We start from the raw sequence: 17,117 nt of genomic DNA, 5'->3' as shown, positions 1-17,117 counted from the left end.
TAGGTTGCCACTTTGCTTTCATGTTTTTCAGTCAGGTGTGTTACAAACATTACAGGAAGAACAATTATACCTATTCCATACAACACGTACTAGAGTTAATAACTCTATTAGTATTGTATGGTTTTGATAAACGGATGAAATTCTGTTGATGGTTAATTAATATGTAAACATCATGCCGATTTCCTCAATAATATTCTAATTACTGATGAATCCTGTTTTATAAGAAATGACTGCAAATTATCAAAACACTCAATACTTGTACAGAAAAAATCTCTGTGAAACTGCCGCAAATCATTTCCATTGCACTTTTTCATTTAATGTGTGGTTTGGTGTTCTTGGTGATAATCTCATAGGCCCTTTTTTCTTATCACCAAGGCCCATTGGAGAGCGGTACTTGCATTTTTTTCCAAACAAGTCTGATGGTACTCTTGGAAGATATTTCACTTTTAGATAGAGTGCGCAGTTGTGGTTTTTCAATGATGCCCACTACTGCCCATTACCCATTAATAGGCAAGGTTTCACCTGCCCATTACTGTCATGATGTGATGAATCATTTAAATTTTTGCACTTTTATCAAGCGAACATTTTAATTTTTAATAATTTTTAGAAAAAACCAAAAAGTATGTGATTTTTTTTTTTTTTTTAATTTACGTTTATTTAATTTTTTTTCTGTTATTGATAAGTTTACTTTTCGTTTTCATTTACATTATGTTGTTCAAACATTGATGAAAATTGTTCTGTTTTTAGTCACACCACTTTTACTATCCAGTTTGTATATTTTGTTTCTAATTAAAGTTAACTCAAATTTGTGTTTAATTTTAATACATTATTTTCATCAGTTTTCTCAGAATTAAATTCTCTACAAAGTTAACTAGAAATTTTTATTTGTAAATTAACAGAGTTATTTTATTCCAAACCTAAGAAAAGTGTATTTTCCAGCAAAACTGTTACATGTTTTACCCTGTTTTTCTTAAAATCTAATGCAGATAGAGGTCTGGGACCACTTTTATTCTATTTCTTGGATCAAAAACCATAAGGAAGCACCAAATTTACCCCTTTGATTTGTACCCCAAGAATTTTGGTTCAGTTTAATTTCACAGAGGGAGCAGAAAGCAGGGCTAAATATTTTGCTAGCTGAAACTCCCTAACTAACTGTTTTCTGATGTATATTTATATGAACCTTTTTCATATTTTTGGCTATAGAATCATCTGAGAGATTGCCGTCAATTTGGAATTACTATGTATTATAAAAAATAATTATATTAATATTATAAATGAGCAGGCGAAATTTGAATAGTATAGATTCAGCAAATAGTAGAATTAATATAATTATAAATTAATCCAATACATAGCAGTATATATTATTATCAGTAAATATTTTTCTTCATGTAGTTATTTAACAATCTGACCAAAAAAGAGTAACTTCCTTTTTTTTTAATTTTAAAGAAAACTTTTTTATATGTCGATGAATTGGTGTGCAGTGTAAAAGTGCTAGTGTGAGAGAATTTTTAAAGGGATAAGCAGTAGGTGATATTTTGCTTTAATTATTTGATAGTAATCATTATATACCTGTAGGATGCTAAACTACAAATTCATTCGTTTTAATTTGTGTTTAACATATTTGTTATGCTGTTTATTCCATTTATTTAACCCATCTATCTAAATAATTCTATTCACAAATCAGAACAGTTATGGTTGTAATAGAAAAAGGTTTTTAAAAATCAGAACTTCTGAAAAGAATAATATGGATCCTCACAAGTCATTTCTCACAAGAATCTCAGAAGTTTTTACTTCCATCTTCTCTGTTTTTCTGTTTAGCCTCTGGAACCACTGTAAGGTATTACTTCAGAGTATGATATATATAAATGTAAATGAAGTGTAGTCTTGTATAGTCTCAGGTCAACCATTCCTGAGAGTGGTTGGGAGAACATTAATGGGATTAAAAACTCCCATCAGACCTGAATGATGCATGTACTTCATACATTATCAAAGCAGAAAATAGAGTTACTTATTTCAGTATATTTTTAAGCAGTGAAGATTGATTCTTGGAATTTTTTCATAAACTGATTCTTGGAATTTTTTCATAAACTGAAAGTATATGTTCATATAAATAATAAAATTGAATAGACATAGTAAAATGATTTTTTAAGAGAATTTTATTAATAGAAAATTATTCTCATTATACAGTGTTTCTCATTTTTATATAAAACAGGAATAGAAATATAATCAATCACAAAATTATAAAAGAATGCAGAATAACCAAAAATGGAAAACTGGAATAATTGATATAGAATAATCTTTAAAAATACTGAATAAAGATAAGTAATTAATTATGATGATTCTAAAATGCAATACATTGTAAAAGTTAGTTCTGGAAAATTTACAAAAATAAGGCAATACAAATTTTAAGCTTTGGAAAAGACATAAGAAAAAGATATAAAGAAATTAATTTTCACCAGAGATAAAAATATTTTTAAATAATTCTATAAGTTTTAGAAGAAATTCATGCCAAAATTGAACAATTAATCACATTTCATCAAAAATGTTTGTTAAACAATCAAAGATAAAATAAAAAAATCTTAAAATTCTGATAAGCACAGTGAAATATTTTAAAATATATATGAATCTTCATAGAAAAACTAACTGCAGTAACTGAAACCAATCATTGTATAATAAACTTCACAGCTTCAATAGAAGCTTATAGGAGTAAACAAGAATCCAACTTACTTGACCATTCCATGATTCAATCAAAATCAATTTACACTTGTTACTCAACAGATCCAACACACATATCTGGCACAGAGACTAGTTAATCTATTACTTGGATCTGTCTGATTCAGTCTGATTCAACACAAATATAAATGAAAATCTTATATTTCAGGTAATGTGTTTTTAATGATTCCATCAATGCCATGTAATAAAACTCGTAGTAGGGCAACATCTATTTCCCGTACAAATAATAGAACTACAAGAACTGCAAGGTATCAGATACCAGAAGAAGTTGCTGCTAGTCCTCATCATGAATATATTACAAGACATGTTGGATTAGAGGAGTACGGTCCTGATACAAGAGTAAGCATATATCAGTTTATAAATTAAAAATTTTAATACAATGCATTTCATTTAATTTGTATTTAATGTGCAGCTTCAATTTCATCAAATTATGTTAATAACTAGAGACTTATTAAACCAAACACCTTCCATGGTGGAAGTTATGTAATTTTTCATTTACAAAGTTCAAAATTTTAATCTTAGTGAGGCTTAGTAATTTTAACATCTTAACAAAATTTTTATAAAGAATGAAAATTTCATGTAACTAGAATTTAATTCAATCTTTCACGTATTATGTCTGTCTACTTTGTTAATGTTTATCTTCTTCATTTTGAAGAAGATAAACATTTTTATTTATTTATTACATTACATTTAACCCAAAATGTTGGATGGAGAAATTAGAAAAGAACAGCCAAAATAAATAAAGTGGTGTAAAAATATGGTGCTTGGAAGTTCTAAAAACACTTCTAATCATTTGAGGATTGTATTTATTAACCTCTTTTTATTTACTATTTTACTTACCATAATACAAAATACAGCTGCAGCACACCTTGAATTTACTTTTGTATTAAGTTTAATTGTCTGTATCATTTGTCATATTCACAGGTTGCTGCAGTTTCTAATATTCTTTTTATTTCATATAGTCTTTAATTTTGTCTAGAACATTATGAGATTTACCTACAGTCGAGGAAACAGCCATTGCTTTTGTACAACATGAAGCTTTAAGCTCATATAAATACCAAAACAAAATTAAATTTATTTCAGCAGCTCTCCATTTTGGAAGTTTAACTTCAAATTGTGCAAGCAGAAAAAGGAACTGACTAGAAGCATTGCGGCTCCATTTGTAACATGCACTCATTTCATATTTTGCTGGTGTGAAGATCTGAAATAATTTTTTTTTCACAATTGATACTTAAATTTGCAGAAGTGAATTCCTGGTTAAATTTCAATCTGTTTTGATATGTCACATGATCCCCTCCCCATTTAAATAAATGAACGGCAATTCAAAATGGTGGCCATTGTTGTGTTATACCCCAAAGGTGGGCTCTCATATATAATTTACATTGGTTTATCTAAATGTTTCATTTTCTTTACATTTCTGTACAAAATAATAGGCTGTACTGCGACTTTTGGACCACTCTGTACTTGTATGAAATGTGTTGATTTGCAGTGTCAAAAGATCCTGCAGTGAAAATTGCCAGATCTTTGTCAAAATTGATGAATTTAATTGGCAAAAAACAATGCCGCTAGAGTACTGTCTTATGTATGAATTTTTAGCAACATGTGGAAAAAGTTCCAAATGTTTATTTTTAGAAGTTGCAGACCAGTTGGCATGTTTCCTGTTGTTTCAATTAAAATTATTATTAGTGAAATTATTGAAGGTGTTCCTTTTGGTAAAAGATGTTAAGTATTTTCTTAGTTGATAGAACTCTGAATCTATAATTTACATAGTCTGTTAAATTTGTTTTAAGCTTTCATTGATCTCTCCACTGAACCTTACACCTTACAACATTTGGAATGTTTTGGGGGATCTGTGAAATAGTGCAACAAAAAGCACTATGGAACAACATGAAACATGGACAGTAATTTCATGGAACTCATATTTTCCCTATAAAAAATATCTATATCTAATACAATTTTGACAACTTGTATACTATAGTAGAATTTTGGTTGCCAGACAACAGTAAGGCTGTTATAAAATAAATAAGAAAATGTATTATATCATATTAGAAAGATAGGAGTATTAAATATATAATAAACTTAAATACCTAGGTGAAAGTGACAAGTTTCTTAGGTTTTTTCTCTAATTGTTAAGAATTTTTCATTCTCTGATTCATAGGAAAGATACCTTGAAATTTATTAGACAGCTAGGGTTTAAACGTAGGTAATGGCCGATTGGTAACAAAATGAAAAAAATGAAACATTTATTAATGGTTTAAAATACATAGTTACTTTATTTTTCTATATAATCACCGTTTCATTTCAAACACTTATGAAACAAACATATTGTGAAACAAGCTTCTTCAAGCCCACTGTACAAAATTCCACCGCCTGGGATTGTAGCCACATTTGCACTAAGATTTTCAACTCCTCACTTTCCTCAAATTATTGAGATGCAAGTCAGTTTTTGAGGTGTAGAAATAGGTAGTAGTTACTGGGCGCAAGATCAGTACTCTAAGGGAATGATAAAAAATCTTACATTCAAATTTTTGAATTATTTCTGTTGTATATGCAGCCATATGTGGACTGCATTATCATGAGGAAGAACAATTCCTGATTTTAGCATTCCCTGTCATCAGTTTTGAATGGCACAACCCAGTTTAGAAAATGTTTCATAATAGACTTGTAATGTGATGGATGTTCCAGGTTCCATGAAATCAATCAAAAGCACATCCATATTTTGGTAACAGAATACTGTTGCCATGATTTCTCTTTGATTATCAATAATATTGACTTTGAAACTTCTGGAAATTCTTGACAAAAATTGCTAATCTTAAAACAACGATATTCTCTCACTTTTGCATTCACATAGTCAACGAGATCATCACTCCAGACACTAGGCCTGCCACTTCTCTTTTTGTTGTGAACATTTGAATGACTTTCCTTAATTCACAACACCATTGCCTCGTTTTTCCTTATTTGATTATGGTATGCCCATATGTTTCACTCAATTGACATTGAATTTCAGCAGGATTATGTCCGCCAGGACATAATATTTATTATACTTCTAAACATGATTTAGAAATCTAATCACTGTTCGAACTTTACAACTGGCAGGATTTGTCATTATTTTAACACATTGTCTCACAAAGGCAAACAACAATTAGTTGATGGCAATGTGCCAGTTAGGTGCCCCACAGACCTATTAAAGCTGCTGCACATGTGCAAATCAATCTGTATTGCCAATTGCTATTTATAACTCATCAACCCTTACTTCTGAACTGCGTTTTGTTATATATATATTAATAATTTATAGTTATAAGCTACCAAATACACACATGTATAAAGTAAGATAGAACTCACATTCAAGTCGAGTTACAAAAATCCTCTTTTTAACACTCATCACATGATACATGTGTGTATTTGGTAGCTTATAACTATAAATAATTAATTACTATCCGGCTAATGGGACAGCATGTTTGACAAATATATATATATAATGATTTGATATGTACAATTTTAGGATATAAACTGTCTTAATATTTTAGACAATATTTTTCTTTCTTATTCTGATATAAAAATTTTTTTTTAATTATCATGGAAATAAGACTTTTTCTATTTTTTATGACTGAAATGAATTTATTTGGTAGTTTTTGAAAATGCAACTTTCCTTGTGAATTTGGTTTGTCTGTTACTTATTTTAGGCATTATAATTTTTTTTTCTATTTTATATAAGATATTATCTTTTTTATTAATAAAAAAACAACGGTTGAACTTAAAACAAAAAAAAAATTGGAATTGATAATACATCTATAATAAGTCAATTTATTAATATTATTTTATTAAAATATCAGAAAAGATTTTAAATGTTAGAATTATTTAATAGTCATTGTCATTCTTCCTGTAATATGTGTGTATGTAAAATAAGTAATTAGATATTTTTCTTGTAGGTCGGCTTCCTTTGGTCGTGGAATCATATGGTAAGTCGTAAATGGAAATGGAGTTCGACTCCAGCAACAAGTGATGAAGCATTTCAGAATAAATTATTAAGTGATTTCCGTTCCTTTTGCAATAATTCTAATAATAGGTTAAAAGTATTTTGGAGTAGTTGTTTGACTCAGTTAAAAATTGCAAAATCATCACCAGTACCTCAAATGCAATCACAACATTCAACTGTATCATCTTCTTCATCTACATCATCAGCATCATCACAAACTTCATAATAGCATTACTATTCCATATATTATTACTTGAGTTGTACTTAATTAATTGTAAACTTATATTTATTTTGAATATGGGTGTATCAATCTACAACTTAATAATTTGTAAATAGATTATTATGCATAAAACATTATGTTTGTCTAATATACCCTAAAACTTATTACATAAGAATTTTCTCCCTATCTATAATTAAGCCTTGCTGTCTTTCAAGTACTTTTCTGTAGATGCATCTTATAGAATTCAGTATGTAAATTTACCTTCTCAGATTATTTTGATTCCATATCTGATTTTTAGTTCCAGAAGTAAAAGAATATTCTACTGGCACTAGATGAAATGTGTGAAAAAACTTTGAAACAACGATTCTCTCATGCTTTGCATAAAATTAATTGTGTGTTGGTTTAATTAAAACTGTAAAGAGCTTTTGTAATTCCTATTATCTATACTATATTTTGCTTTTGTAAACTTTCCTCATATACTTAAAAAAACTTTTTGACGTTCTTAATTCTACATATAATACTAAAATGATTCTATTAAAAACCTCATTGTACTTTTACCACTTTACTTTTATGTTTATTTTATTTTTTCTTTCATTAATTATATAATTACCCATTCATATTTAATTCCATTATTTGTTTTATTTTTTCATTGTACCAATAACTATTACTTAGCTTTTATTTGTAAGTTAACTAAATATTCTTTTCTTGAATACTGTTTACTGTACATTGGTTGTAAAATAAGTGTAATGATTTTAGTAGCTACAAGGAAAGATTAGCCTTCTAATCCTGCGCCTAAAGTTCAATGTGTTACTAGGAAAATTGCATGACATAAGTAAACTTTCATCTGTAAAGATATTCTACCCCCAATTTGAGCCACTTTAATTTTAGTTTTGTTAATTTCTTTCATTTTTAGAATATGATTTATTTTTTTTTACACATTATCGTTTTATATCAATTAATAATCACATTATATTATGTATTCATCAGCTTTACTTTTCTTATAAGTTTCCATAAAAGAAAGAAGATATTGCTTAAAGTTATGAAAGATATGAAGATAAAGAAGTTTTAGAGTTAAATGTAGAAGAAAGAAGTTTGTGGTTAAATGTATGAATCTGAAGGTTTAATAAAAAATTGACCAAGAAAGCTTACAAAAATATAGTTCTAGTAACAAATTGTGAATTAAATTTATGAAAAAGCAAGATTATGAGGAAGTTCAGAGCTGAAGAGGATTGAGAAACATTTCATATATCTTGTTTGTTTTATATTATAATAAAAAAGATGATTCTCTAGAATTCGATAAGCGTTCTGAATTTATACCATAAATTTTCATCTCTGTAAACGCTGTAGTACATCTGTGATAGACTTATGTTATTTCTTTGTTATTCTAGTGTTCAATTAACCAACTTCCCTTGGATTTGAGATCTGAAAATTGAATGTAAATTATTGCGTTCACAGATTTTCTTACTAAAAGATCAGGTTTGCACAAGTTATACATTTGTGACTATCATTCAATAATATTAAATAAATACAATTCTTTTGTCTACTTTTCTACATAATCCCCATCCATTTCTCTCCGCTTTTTATGAGTCTTCTTATCCCTTCAGTGAAGAATTCTTTACCTTGATCTCAAAGGCAGTTTTGTACTTTTTTCTCTACCTCTTTGTTGTTGAACTTGATGCCATGCAAAGCTTCTTTCATTGGACCAAACTGATAAAAATCCAAAGGGACAAGTTCAGGGCTGTAAGGAGGGTGAGGTAGGAGCTCCCAACCCACTTTGCCAATAGTTTCCGTCATTTGTGTCATATAAGGTCAAGTGTTGTCTTAACGAAGAAGCACGCCTTCCTCTGCCAATCCCGACATTTCCTCTTCAACACAGACTTGACTTTCTTCTCAATCATTGCTGAGTAATACAGGCTGTTGATAGGCAGCTCCTCCAAATAATCACAGAAGATTGAAATATGGGAACTCCAAAAGTTGGTTAATATGACCTAACCAACCGATGGTTGCATTTGAATTTATTATGGAAACGTGAGATTCAGTGTGTTTCCACTGCATGCTTTGCCACTTGAATTCTGGCTCAAAATGATGTATTCAAGTTTCATCACAGGTTAAAATCCTGTCCATAAATGCATCAGCTTCATTATTGAAACAATTTTTGAGTTCTGTGCAAATGCAAAATCTCAGCTTTTTGATGAGCTGTAAGCTTTGATATCCCACCTTGCACAAATCTTATAGTAGTTCAGTTTGTTTTGAATTGTTTGTTTTGGAATGAGTTGTCCCAACACTTACTCAACATTTTTCAGCAATTTGTTCAACAGTAAGTCGCCGGTCTTCTTGGATAAATGAATCAATACAAGAATGTAATGACTGTTACCAGACACCCAGAGTGGTGCTTGTCAGTCATGTTTTTGCAGCCACTTTTAAACTTTTCCACCCATGCATAAAAACTTGCCTGGTTCATGCAACTACTGCCGTATTGTTTGTTCATCCGACAGAATATTTCTGACAGTTGTACAATTTTGAAAATAAAAATTTGATCACAGAATGCTGTACTTCAAAAGTACTTAATTCGAGTAGACACGCCATCGTAACCAAGACTTTAGAGGTTATGTTTATGTAGATATTAATTGAACAGCTGACTAACACTATTCGCAAGGTTGACAATTAACACTTAACAAATGTTTCAATTGCCCGTATTTCGTGTTTCCTTCACTAAAACTGTTTGTCTGTTTAATTACTGAATGACCCTCATATCATAAATAACCTGTATTTTCTTAGCTGTTTAATTTTAAGCGTTTTGAGATGAATTTTTTTAAGTGTAATCTTTGATAGAGTGGAAATTTGACTGAAAAAATCAATACTTTGTAGTAATTTTGCATTTTCAAGTTTTATATAGCTTATATGTGATAATGTAACAATTATAATAAAAAAAATCTTACTTAATCTTAATATAAAAATCTTACTTTCACTATTTATTAATATTAAAAAACAAAAAGAAAAAAAAAAATATATATATATATATATACAAAATAATTTTACTGTGATGATTGTAACTGTACTGAACAGAAGACTGTCACTTGAATCATGATTGAATAAATTACTCTCAATTCCATCTAATGAATTGCTAACAACACAGCTGTTAAATGAATATACAATAATTTTTATTTTGGTCTTGTTTCATGTTACATATAACCATTTAGAAAGTTGAGATACAGATGTCAATTTCATTTTTCTTCTTGAAAAAGCTCTTGTTCAGGTCTCGTCATTCAGTTATTCTGTCTGTCATAGAGAAATGATTACTAACTTAAGGATAATTTTTCATAACAGTTCAGTGTATATAATATGGCAGTTATTCTTAATTTTATTTCTTTGATATCATTATGTTTTTGCTGGTCACAAGATTTGATCTTTGTTTTAAAAGTTTTTTTTTAAGGAAAAGTGCTCCATTGGCAAATACAATTAATATTTAATTTTTCTCAACAAAGTAAACTTTATTTGTAAGTTTTTAAGAATAAAAATATTTTTTTAACAAGATGAATTGTTATTCCAGGCTTATTCTATATAGTTAACATTTTAACTTTGTCATTAATGTTTATAACAAGGAATGCTATAATCTGTTACTTTTTAAACAATTTTGATAAATATTAATTTTATATGGATTATCATTATTGCAATTATATAGATCCATTTATATTTGTTTATAAAGATACTTTGGATAGCAGTTTTTTTTACTTCAACTGGCCCTTAGTCCAATTGTAGTTTAAAAGCTGGTTATGCCCAAATGAGTCTCTGGATAATGACTGTTTATAGTTTACAGTCTCAGTTGAATTTAGATAAATAAAACATATCACTTATATGAATATCCAAATTGAAATACTTTTTTGTTGTGATATTTTATAAAAAAAAGTTGACCAGGTTGTTTTTTTATTCATAAAATTATTTTTTTAAGTTTTCAAAAAAATGTCTTCAAAGAATTTAAAACCGCTAAATAAGATCTTCAAAGTGTTAAGAAATAATACTGTGGTTTTTTTGTTGTACTCATGTGTAATGTAACTTTTGTTCATATATTGTGTAACTGTAAACATCTTTGTACTATTATTTTTAAAATATGATTTTATAATAATATAATTATACAATTATAATAATATAATTAATTTTATGCAAGTTTAAAAAAGTCAGTTGTAGGATTTTATATTATATTTTATTGCTTGTTTTAGATTTGTTGTTAAATTTTTTTATTCTGTTTTGTTAAATTAAACCTAAATAAAAGATTTTATACATCTATATTTAGTTTTTTGTATTTTACTTTTTTTTTTGTATTTTACTTCTTATAATTGTAATATATCTTCTCTCCTTTTTTTAATTAATATTAATTTAAGGAATTAATTTCTGTAAATCCTGGCAAATAAGTCATAAGATTTTTGACCCAAAACATAAATCACGAGTTAACTTACACTCTGCTGGAGTTTAAATTAAAATGCTCTAATTTTTCTGGGTTATTGTATTAAAATATAAATTATAAGTAATGTAATATTTTGTTAAAAATGAAGGAGAGATTGACCAATTTAACAAACTGTTAGGTATTAGTTTTTATCATTTACAAGCAAAAGTAATTTATCCATTAATGTCTAAGCTATCTTGAGTTTAAGGTTATCTATTGATTTTAGTATATAACAATATGGGTAGCAGGATTATCCATTTTGGTACGTGTAGAATTGAAAAAAGTTCTTTTATTCCTCATGATAAGGTACACCAACACACATCTATTAAAATACAGTCATATATAAATGTAGCTAATATAACAAAATTTTATGTATAAATTAGACTATTAGCAAGTTGTAAAATGCTTTTTACAGTCTTGGTTTTTTTAGTTTTTTTAACTAACAGTGTGTTTTACCAACACTGTAATAAAATAGTTAACAAATTGAGCTCTACAAAAATATGAATGTAATATTGTTGCACAGAGGGAAGCACAAGCACTGGTAGGTTTGGCAGTGGTAATGTAGTAAAACTATATAATTCATAGCCCAGTCTCTGCTAAAAACTGGAAACAGTGTTATATACTCTGTCAGCTGTGGTGCTGAAAGCACTGAGCAATGCAGCCCATATTGCTTAAGGAAAGGTACACAATAGCCAAGGTCACATAAGGAGTGAGATATCATGTGTTCAGTTTGCCAACAGCGGTGGCTTAGTAATGGAAACCTTCCTCTGCACCATCTTTGTCAAAGAAAAATGTATAAAATAATAGTAGCTGAACAACTGATTGAATAATACTTTTAAAGTTATATTCAGTCTTAGAATTAAATTCTCTTAAAAATGATATGTTCCATTATGTTTAACTTCATTAGTTACTAATTTCCTATAAAAAATGGTTAACCATTAAAGACACAGAATTACCATTTTAATGGAGACCTTTATTCATAACCACCAGCAGTTTTGTAGAAAATCTACTTCTAGACTATAGTTGGATCTCTAAATTTTATCAGATGATTCATTAACAATTATGTTTCAAACTACAATGTTTGGAGCTGTACAGGTTGATGCTTTGTAATGGAAAGTTTTATGAAAAATCATTGCTTATTTGTTATTCTGCGTTTGTTTACAGCAGTGAACATTGCTGAAAATTTTTATAAGTAATAGAAAACACATTTGGCCTTAACTGCATTTCACACGTACAGACAGGTTGATGTTCAGATGTACAGGTTGAATTAAAACAGATTCTTGCTTCGTTTCTGATGTAAAATGGTTAATTATAATTACTTTTTTTTTAAATAGTAGAAATTGTTTAACCACTAACGAACTGTTTTAACAGACTCACAACTTACATGATCATTAAAGTAGTATGCTGTCTCAGTAGTAGACTACCTCTACCAAGACTACTAAATGTGATGAATCTTGCCACAGTTAGTTGTGTATCTGGTCTATTTTCATCTACTTTTTTTTATTTTACACTTTGGTTCAACATGCTTTTCCTTATCATATAACATATCTTAAATGGGATATTTTATAAAATACAACTTTGTTTTTCTGCCCATAAAAAAACATTTTTTATTATACCTCACAGTAAATCAGGTGTATTGCTTCACTATAATTTGTATTTTTTTTATATCTAAAATGTTTAACTTAATAACAATATTAACTAACAGCTATTGTACTTTCTCTTTTATAAAAAACATCTTGAATAAATTATAATACATTGCTCCTAGTGGCTAAACTGGTAAATGTACAAGGCATGTTTTTAAACTAAGTACCATTTTGAAATTTAAAAAAACAAGTACAATGTTCTTAACAATTTTATTTTTACGTGAAAACCTGTATTGTAATCTACTTTTCGACATAATTTCCACCAATATTAAGGTACTTGTCGTATTGTGCAACCAGTTTTGAACACCATCATCATAGAAGTCTGCCGCCTGACTTAATAACCACTGCAACACGGTTACAATTTTCAGTAATTTAAGCGTTCAGTCACAATTTCATAGACAACACTTCTTGAAAGTTGAGGAAACTCTTCAGATAGCGAAGAAATCATAAAGCGTCTGTTCTCCCTCACTTTTTCATCAACTTTCTGCACCAAATCTTCAGTAATGACAGAAGGTCATCCATTCCATTCCTCATCATGAACATTCTGGCGGCCATCTTTAAAAGCTCTAACCCATTTTCGTACCATTCCATCACTCATACCATCTCATAGCCATCTTCTTCAGTACTGCCTTACTCTTCATCACTGCTTTCAGAACACACACTCACAGGTGGCTCAGGAACTGGAATAATTTCACGTGAGGTACAGACCTGATTGCAGATTGCAATGAAGTATATTTTACTGTATGTTCAGATTTTTTAGAAATTCCAGACACACTTGTTAAACAAAAGTAACAATCGGTTACATGATCCTTTGATTCACACCAAATCTTAGATACACCAAATGGCAAAGCCTTCTGTGCACCTTTCATCCATCCTCTTGATGTTACTTTTTTGTTGCTCTTGTACAAAAGAGTGCCAGGAAACACACTTAGAAGACCTAATCTTGTGAAAATACTCAGTCCTTTTCCGACTATAGTTCGCAAGCAAGGCTGCACACAAATCAGAATTATCCTCAAGCTGTGTGGCTCTCCTGAGCCAGCTCACAGTCCGCTTCATCACTGTCAAGTCCCGAGTCCACTGTCCAGCTACTCTCTCTCTCGACCTGTACCTCTGGGAATCGACTAATCAGTGGCTTTAACTACCGCAGAAGAAAGATTCTCTGCCAAGTCATCTAACGGGAGATCGTCCAGTCTTCGAGCAAAATCATGAAGCCTGGCTGCAGGAATATTAGAAAACTTAGGCCAATCTGCCCGCCTGTACAGGAAGCGCCCCTGCTGAACAGGGACGTATCCCCTATAGACATTGCGCAGCCCACATACCAAATCAAAAACTATTAGTCGATGATCACAAGTGCAATCATCGACTACAGACCAGTTCTGAATCTTACCTGGGATATCCTTACCGTTGGTAAAAATTGCATACTTACAGAATTTGGCCCTGTGGTTGAAGTGACAATATTTTAAGTGTCACTGTATGTCAAGGTTTTCCTTGATGAAGTCCAGAAAGACTCTACCTTCAGACAAGAACTAATGGAAGAGACCAGGCGCCTAACTCGAAAACTCCATGATACCGTGGGGCATCATGCTTCCCTGTCTTGAAGACAAGCCTACATTCCTTCTTGAATGTAACCTCATCCAAGAGTGGGTGTTCTGTTCCCTAATCAGGGTCAAAACTTTCTCATCAGAGAGACTACAGTTAATGTCATAAGACATGGATGGGGCTTATGACCACGCTTGGGGTCCACCTTGACCTCAAGCTTCTTTATTGGAGAGTCCTGGATACCCATCGGGTTGGTCTAGTGGTTAACGCGTCTTCCCAAATCAGCTGATTTGGAAAGTCGAGAATTACAGCGTTCAAGTCCCAGTAAAGCCAGTTATTTTTACACGGATTTGAATACTAGATCGTGGATACTGGTGTTCTTTGGTGGTTGGGTTTCAATTAACCACACATCTCAGGAATGGTCAAACTGAGAATGTACAAGACTACACTCATACATATCATCCTCATTCATCCTCTGAAGAATTATCTAAACGGTAGTTACCAGAGGCTAAACAGGAAAAAAGAGAGGAGAGTCCTGGATGACTTGGACTGTCTCCTTGTTGTCAGCGACCATGACTAGACCCTTGCTGGTCTCTTTATTGTCACTAATCTCAAGGCCCTTGAGATCAGCCTGGAAGTCCTTGTTGAAGTCAGCACTCGTTTTGGTCAAACCCTCCGGCTTGTTGACAAACACCTCGGGTTTCTTGACCTGACTGGCTTCACATTTACCAAGTACTACTTCGGCATAGCGCCTGGGCTGTGCTGGAACTGAGACCACTTTTTGAACTATCTTGATCCTTGGGCTTGGAGGCCAGGGTCTCGTAGCCTTCTACCAAGACAGAAAGCACCTCTTTCACTTCGACCAATTGAGGAAGAATTGCCTTCCTTGTGCCTGAGCCAAGACTGCCGGGGTGGTCCAAGAATTCGATGAGGTAGTTCAGGTCGCCCTGGGCTGCCTTGACTAGCAGGACAGAACTGCCAGGTTTGCCCTTTGCTTTTTTGAATGCCTCTATTGCTGGATTGGGTTTACTGCTGTATCCATATCTGAAACCTTTTCCTCTGACAAAGGTGAAGGAACAGGCTCCAGCTTCTTCTTCCACCTGGACTTGCTGACCACCTCCTTGAATCCTTCCATGGCCAGAGATTTCCTAGCCTGACTAGCCATCTCTAAAGAGATTCTCGCTGTCTTCCTCCTACCTTGAATATTGGGCAAGCCCGCAGTGAGCCACAGGCAGCTGGAAACCTTAGTATTCTCCTGTCATTCTATGCACCTCTGCTGCTGCTGGATCAATAGGGTGCAGTATGTATACTATGTATGACACAAAATCACAGATTACTGCCCTTGTTATTAAAAGAATGCAAGTAGGACTAAGGGAGATCCCTTTACTCAATGGGAACTTACAACCAGAAGTCGTTGCCACCTTATTGCTACACTGAGGTGGTTGCCCTAACAAATCTGCACCTTGCAATATGTGGATAATTCAGATTGATGAGCCTTAATTAAAATTAACACTGCTGTTGCTAAAGCACTCAATCTGAAAACGCTCAGAACTGTGGAAGGTACACACACGACCATAGTTCAAAACAAGACTAAAGAAGGCTCAATCACAATGTAACTTTGTTTGCATCAAAGGGCCAAAGTAAAACTAGCAAACAGCAAAAATGTTTATTATCTGTTCTGAGATATAATGCTATTTTGATGTTTTTTTTTAGTTTCTGTAAACTGTCATAGCCATAATGATTGAACACGAAGTCACAAGTCAGGATCTCAGCTGTTTTTCAGAGTAACAAGCTCCCGTGCCATTTTGCTATGGAAATTGAGAATTGAAGAGAATGTGATGAATGTGCAATTATCACAACTCGGGAATCAGGATTGTGGTTTTCTGAATTAAGAAAAATCCTCATTTTTTGCGTGCAATTGCAAAGGAATCCACCATATATCATGATATGAGCCAGAATGATATATTGATACTTGTTCCAATTATATATATTTTTTAAAGTTATGAATGGTGATTCTTATTTGCAAATCTTGGAAAGATGGTTAATATCCCAAATTCAAGAAAAGGGTATCATGGAACAATTCTGGGTACAGCAAGAAGGGGCTTCTCATTTTGCTCTTCAAATGCCTAATTTCTAAATGAACAATTTACAGGCTGCTGCAATGGCTATGGTTCACAAGCATCACTGGCCACATTGCAATTGCTACCATGAAGCCCTTGTGTGAAATAATCAAGGCCTGTGTATCTCAGTGCTGATATATAGACAAACCACAAAATTGGGTTTTGATTTGTGGTTTGTATTGATAAAGCCTCCATCTTGGATGAAATGTCAAGGTTTTCTGCTTTTGTTTTTGTTATTTTGTTTATTTGGTTGTTGACCTAATGAATTCATTAGAAAATTTTCTATAATTTGGTTAATTTTCCAACTTATTTAGTTTTTTTATATTTGTCTAACAAAAGAATAAGAGTTATTATATATATATATACATAAAACAAATGAAGAATTATGTTGACAATTTGGAACCTTTAGAACCATAACTCCAGAGGCGCTTTGCAGAAAGTCAAG

The 17,117-nt window shown here is 31.3% G+C and overlaps 1 protein-coding gene across 3 annotated transcripts in view; it reads left to right on the top strand.

Moving 5' to 3' along the window:
* The window catches only part of Iml1 (GATOR complex protein Iml1), a 199,049-nt gene extending 187,836 nt beyond the window's left edge, over positions 1 to 11,213 (top strand). For all 3 annotated transcript variants that reach the window (XM_075365142.1, XM_075365139.1, XM_075365140.1), the window contains 2 exons: positions 2,882 to 3,072; positions 6,663 to 11,213. In XM_075365142.1, the coding sequence (XP_075221257.1) occupies positions 2,882 to 3,072; positions 6,663 to 6,935 (464 nt within the window). In that variant the 3' untranslated portion in view covers positions 6,936 to 11,213. The remainder of the gene's footprint in view (positions 1 to 2,881; positions 3,073 to 6,662) is intronic.
* Positions 11,214 to 17,117: the final 5,904 nt, after the last annotated feature.

This window comes from Lycorma delicatula, chromosome 4 (assembly GCF_047948215.1).
Source record: "Lycorma delicatula isolate Av1 chromosome 4, ASM4794821v1, whole genome shotgun sequence".
Classification (NCBI taxonomy): Eukaryota; Metazoa; Arthropoda; class Insecta; order Hemiptera; family Fulgoridae; genus Lycorma; species Lycorma delicatula.
The sequence above is the reverse complement of the archived record's forward strand: the minus strand, read 5'-3'. Positions and strand labels throughout refer to the sequence as shown.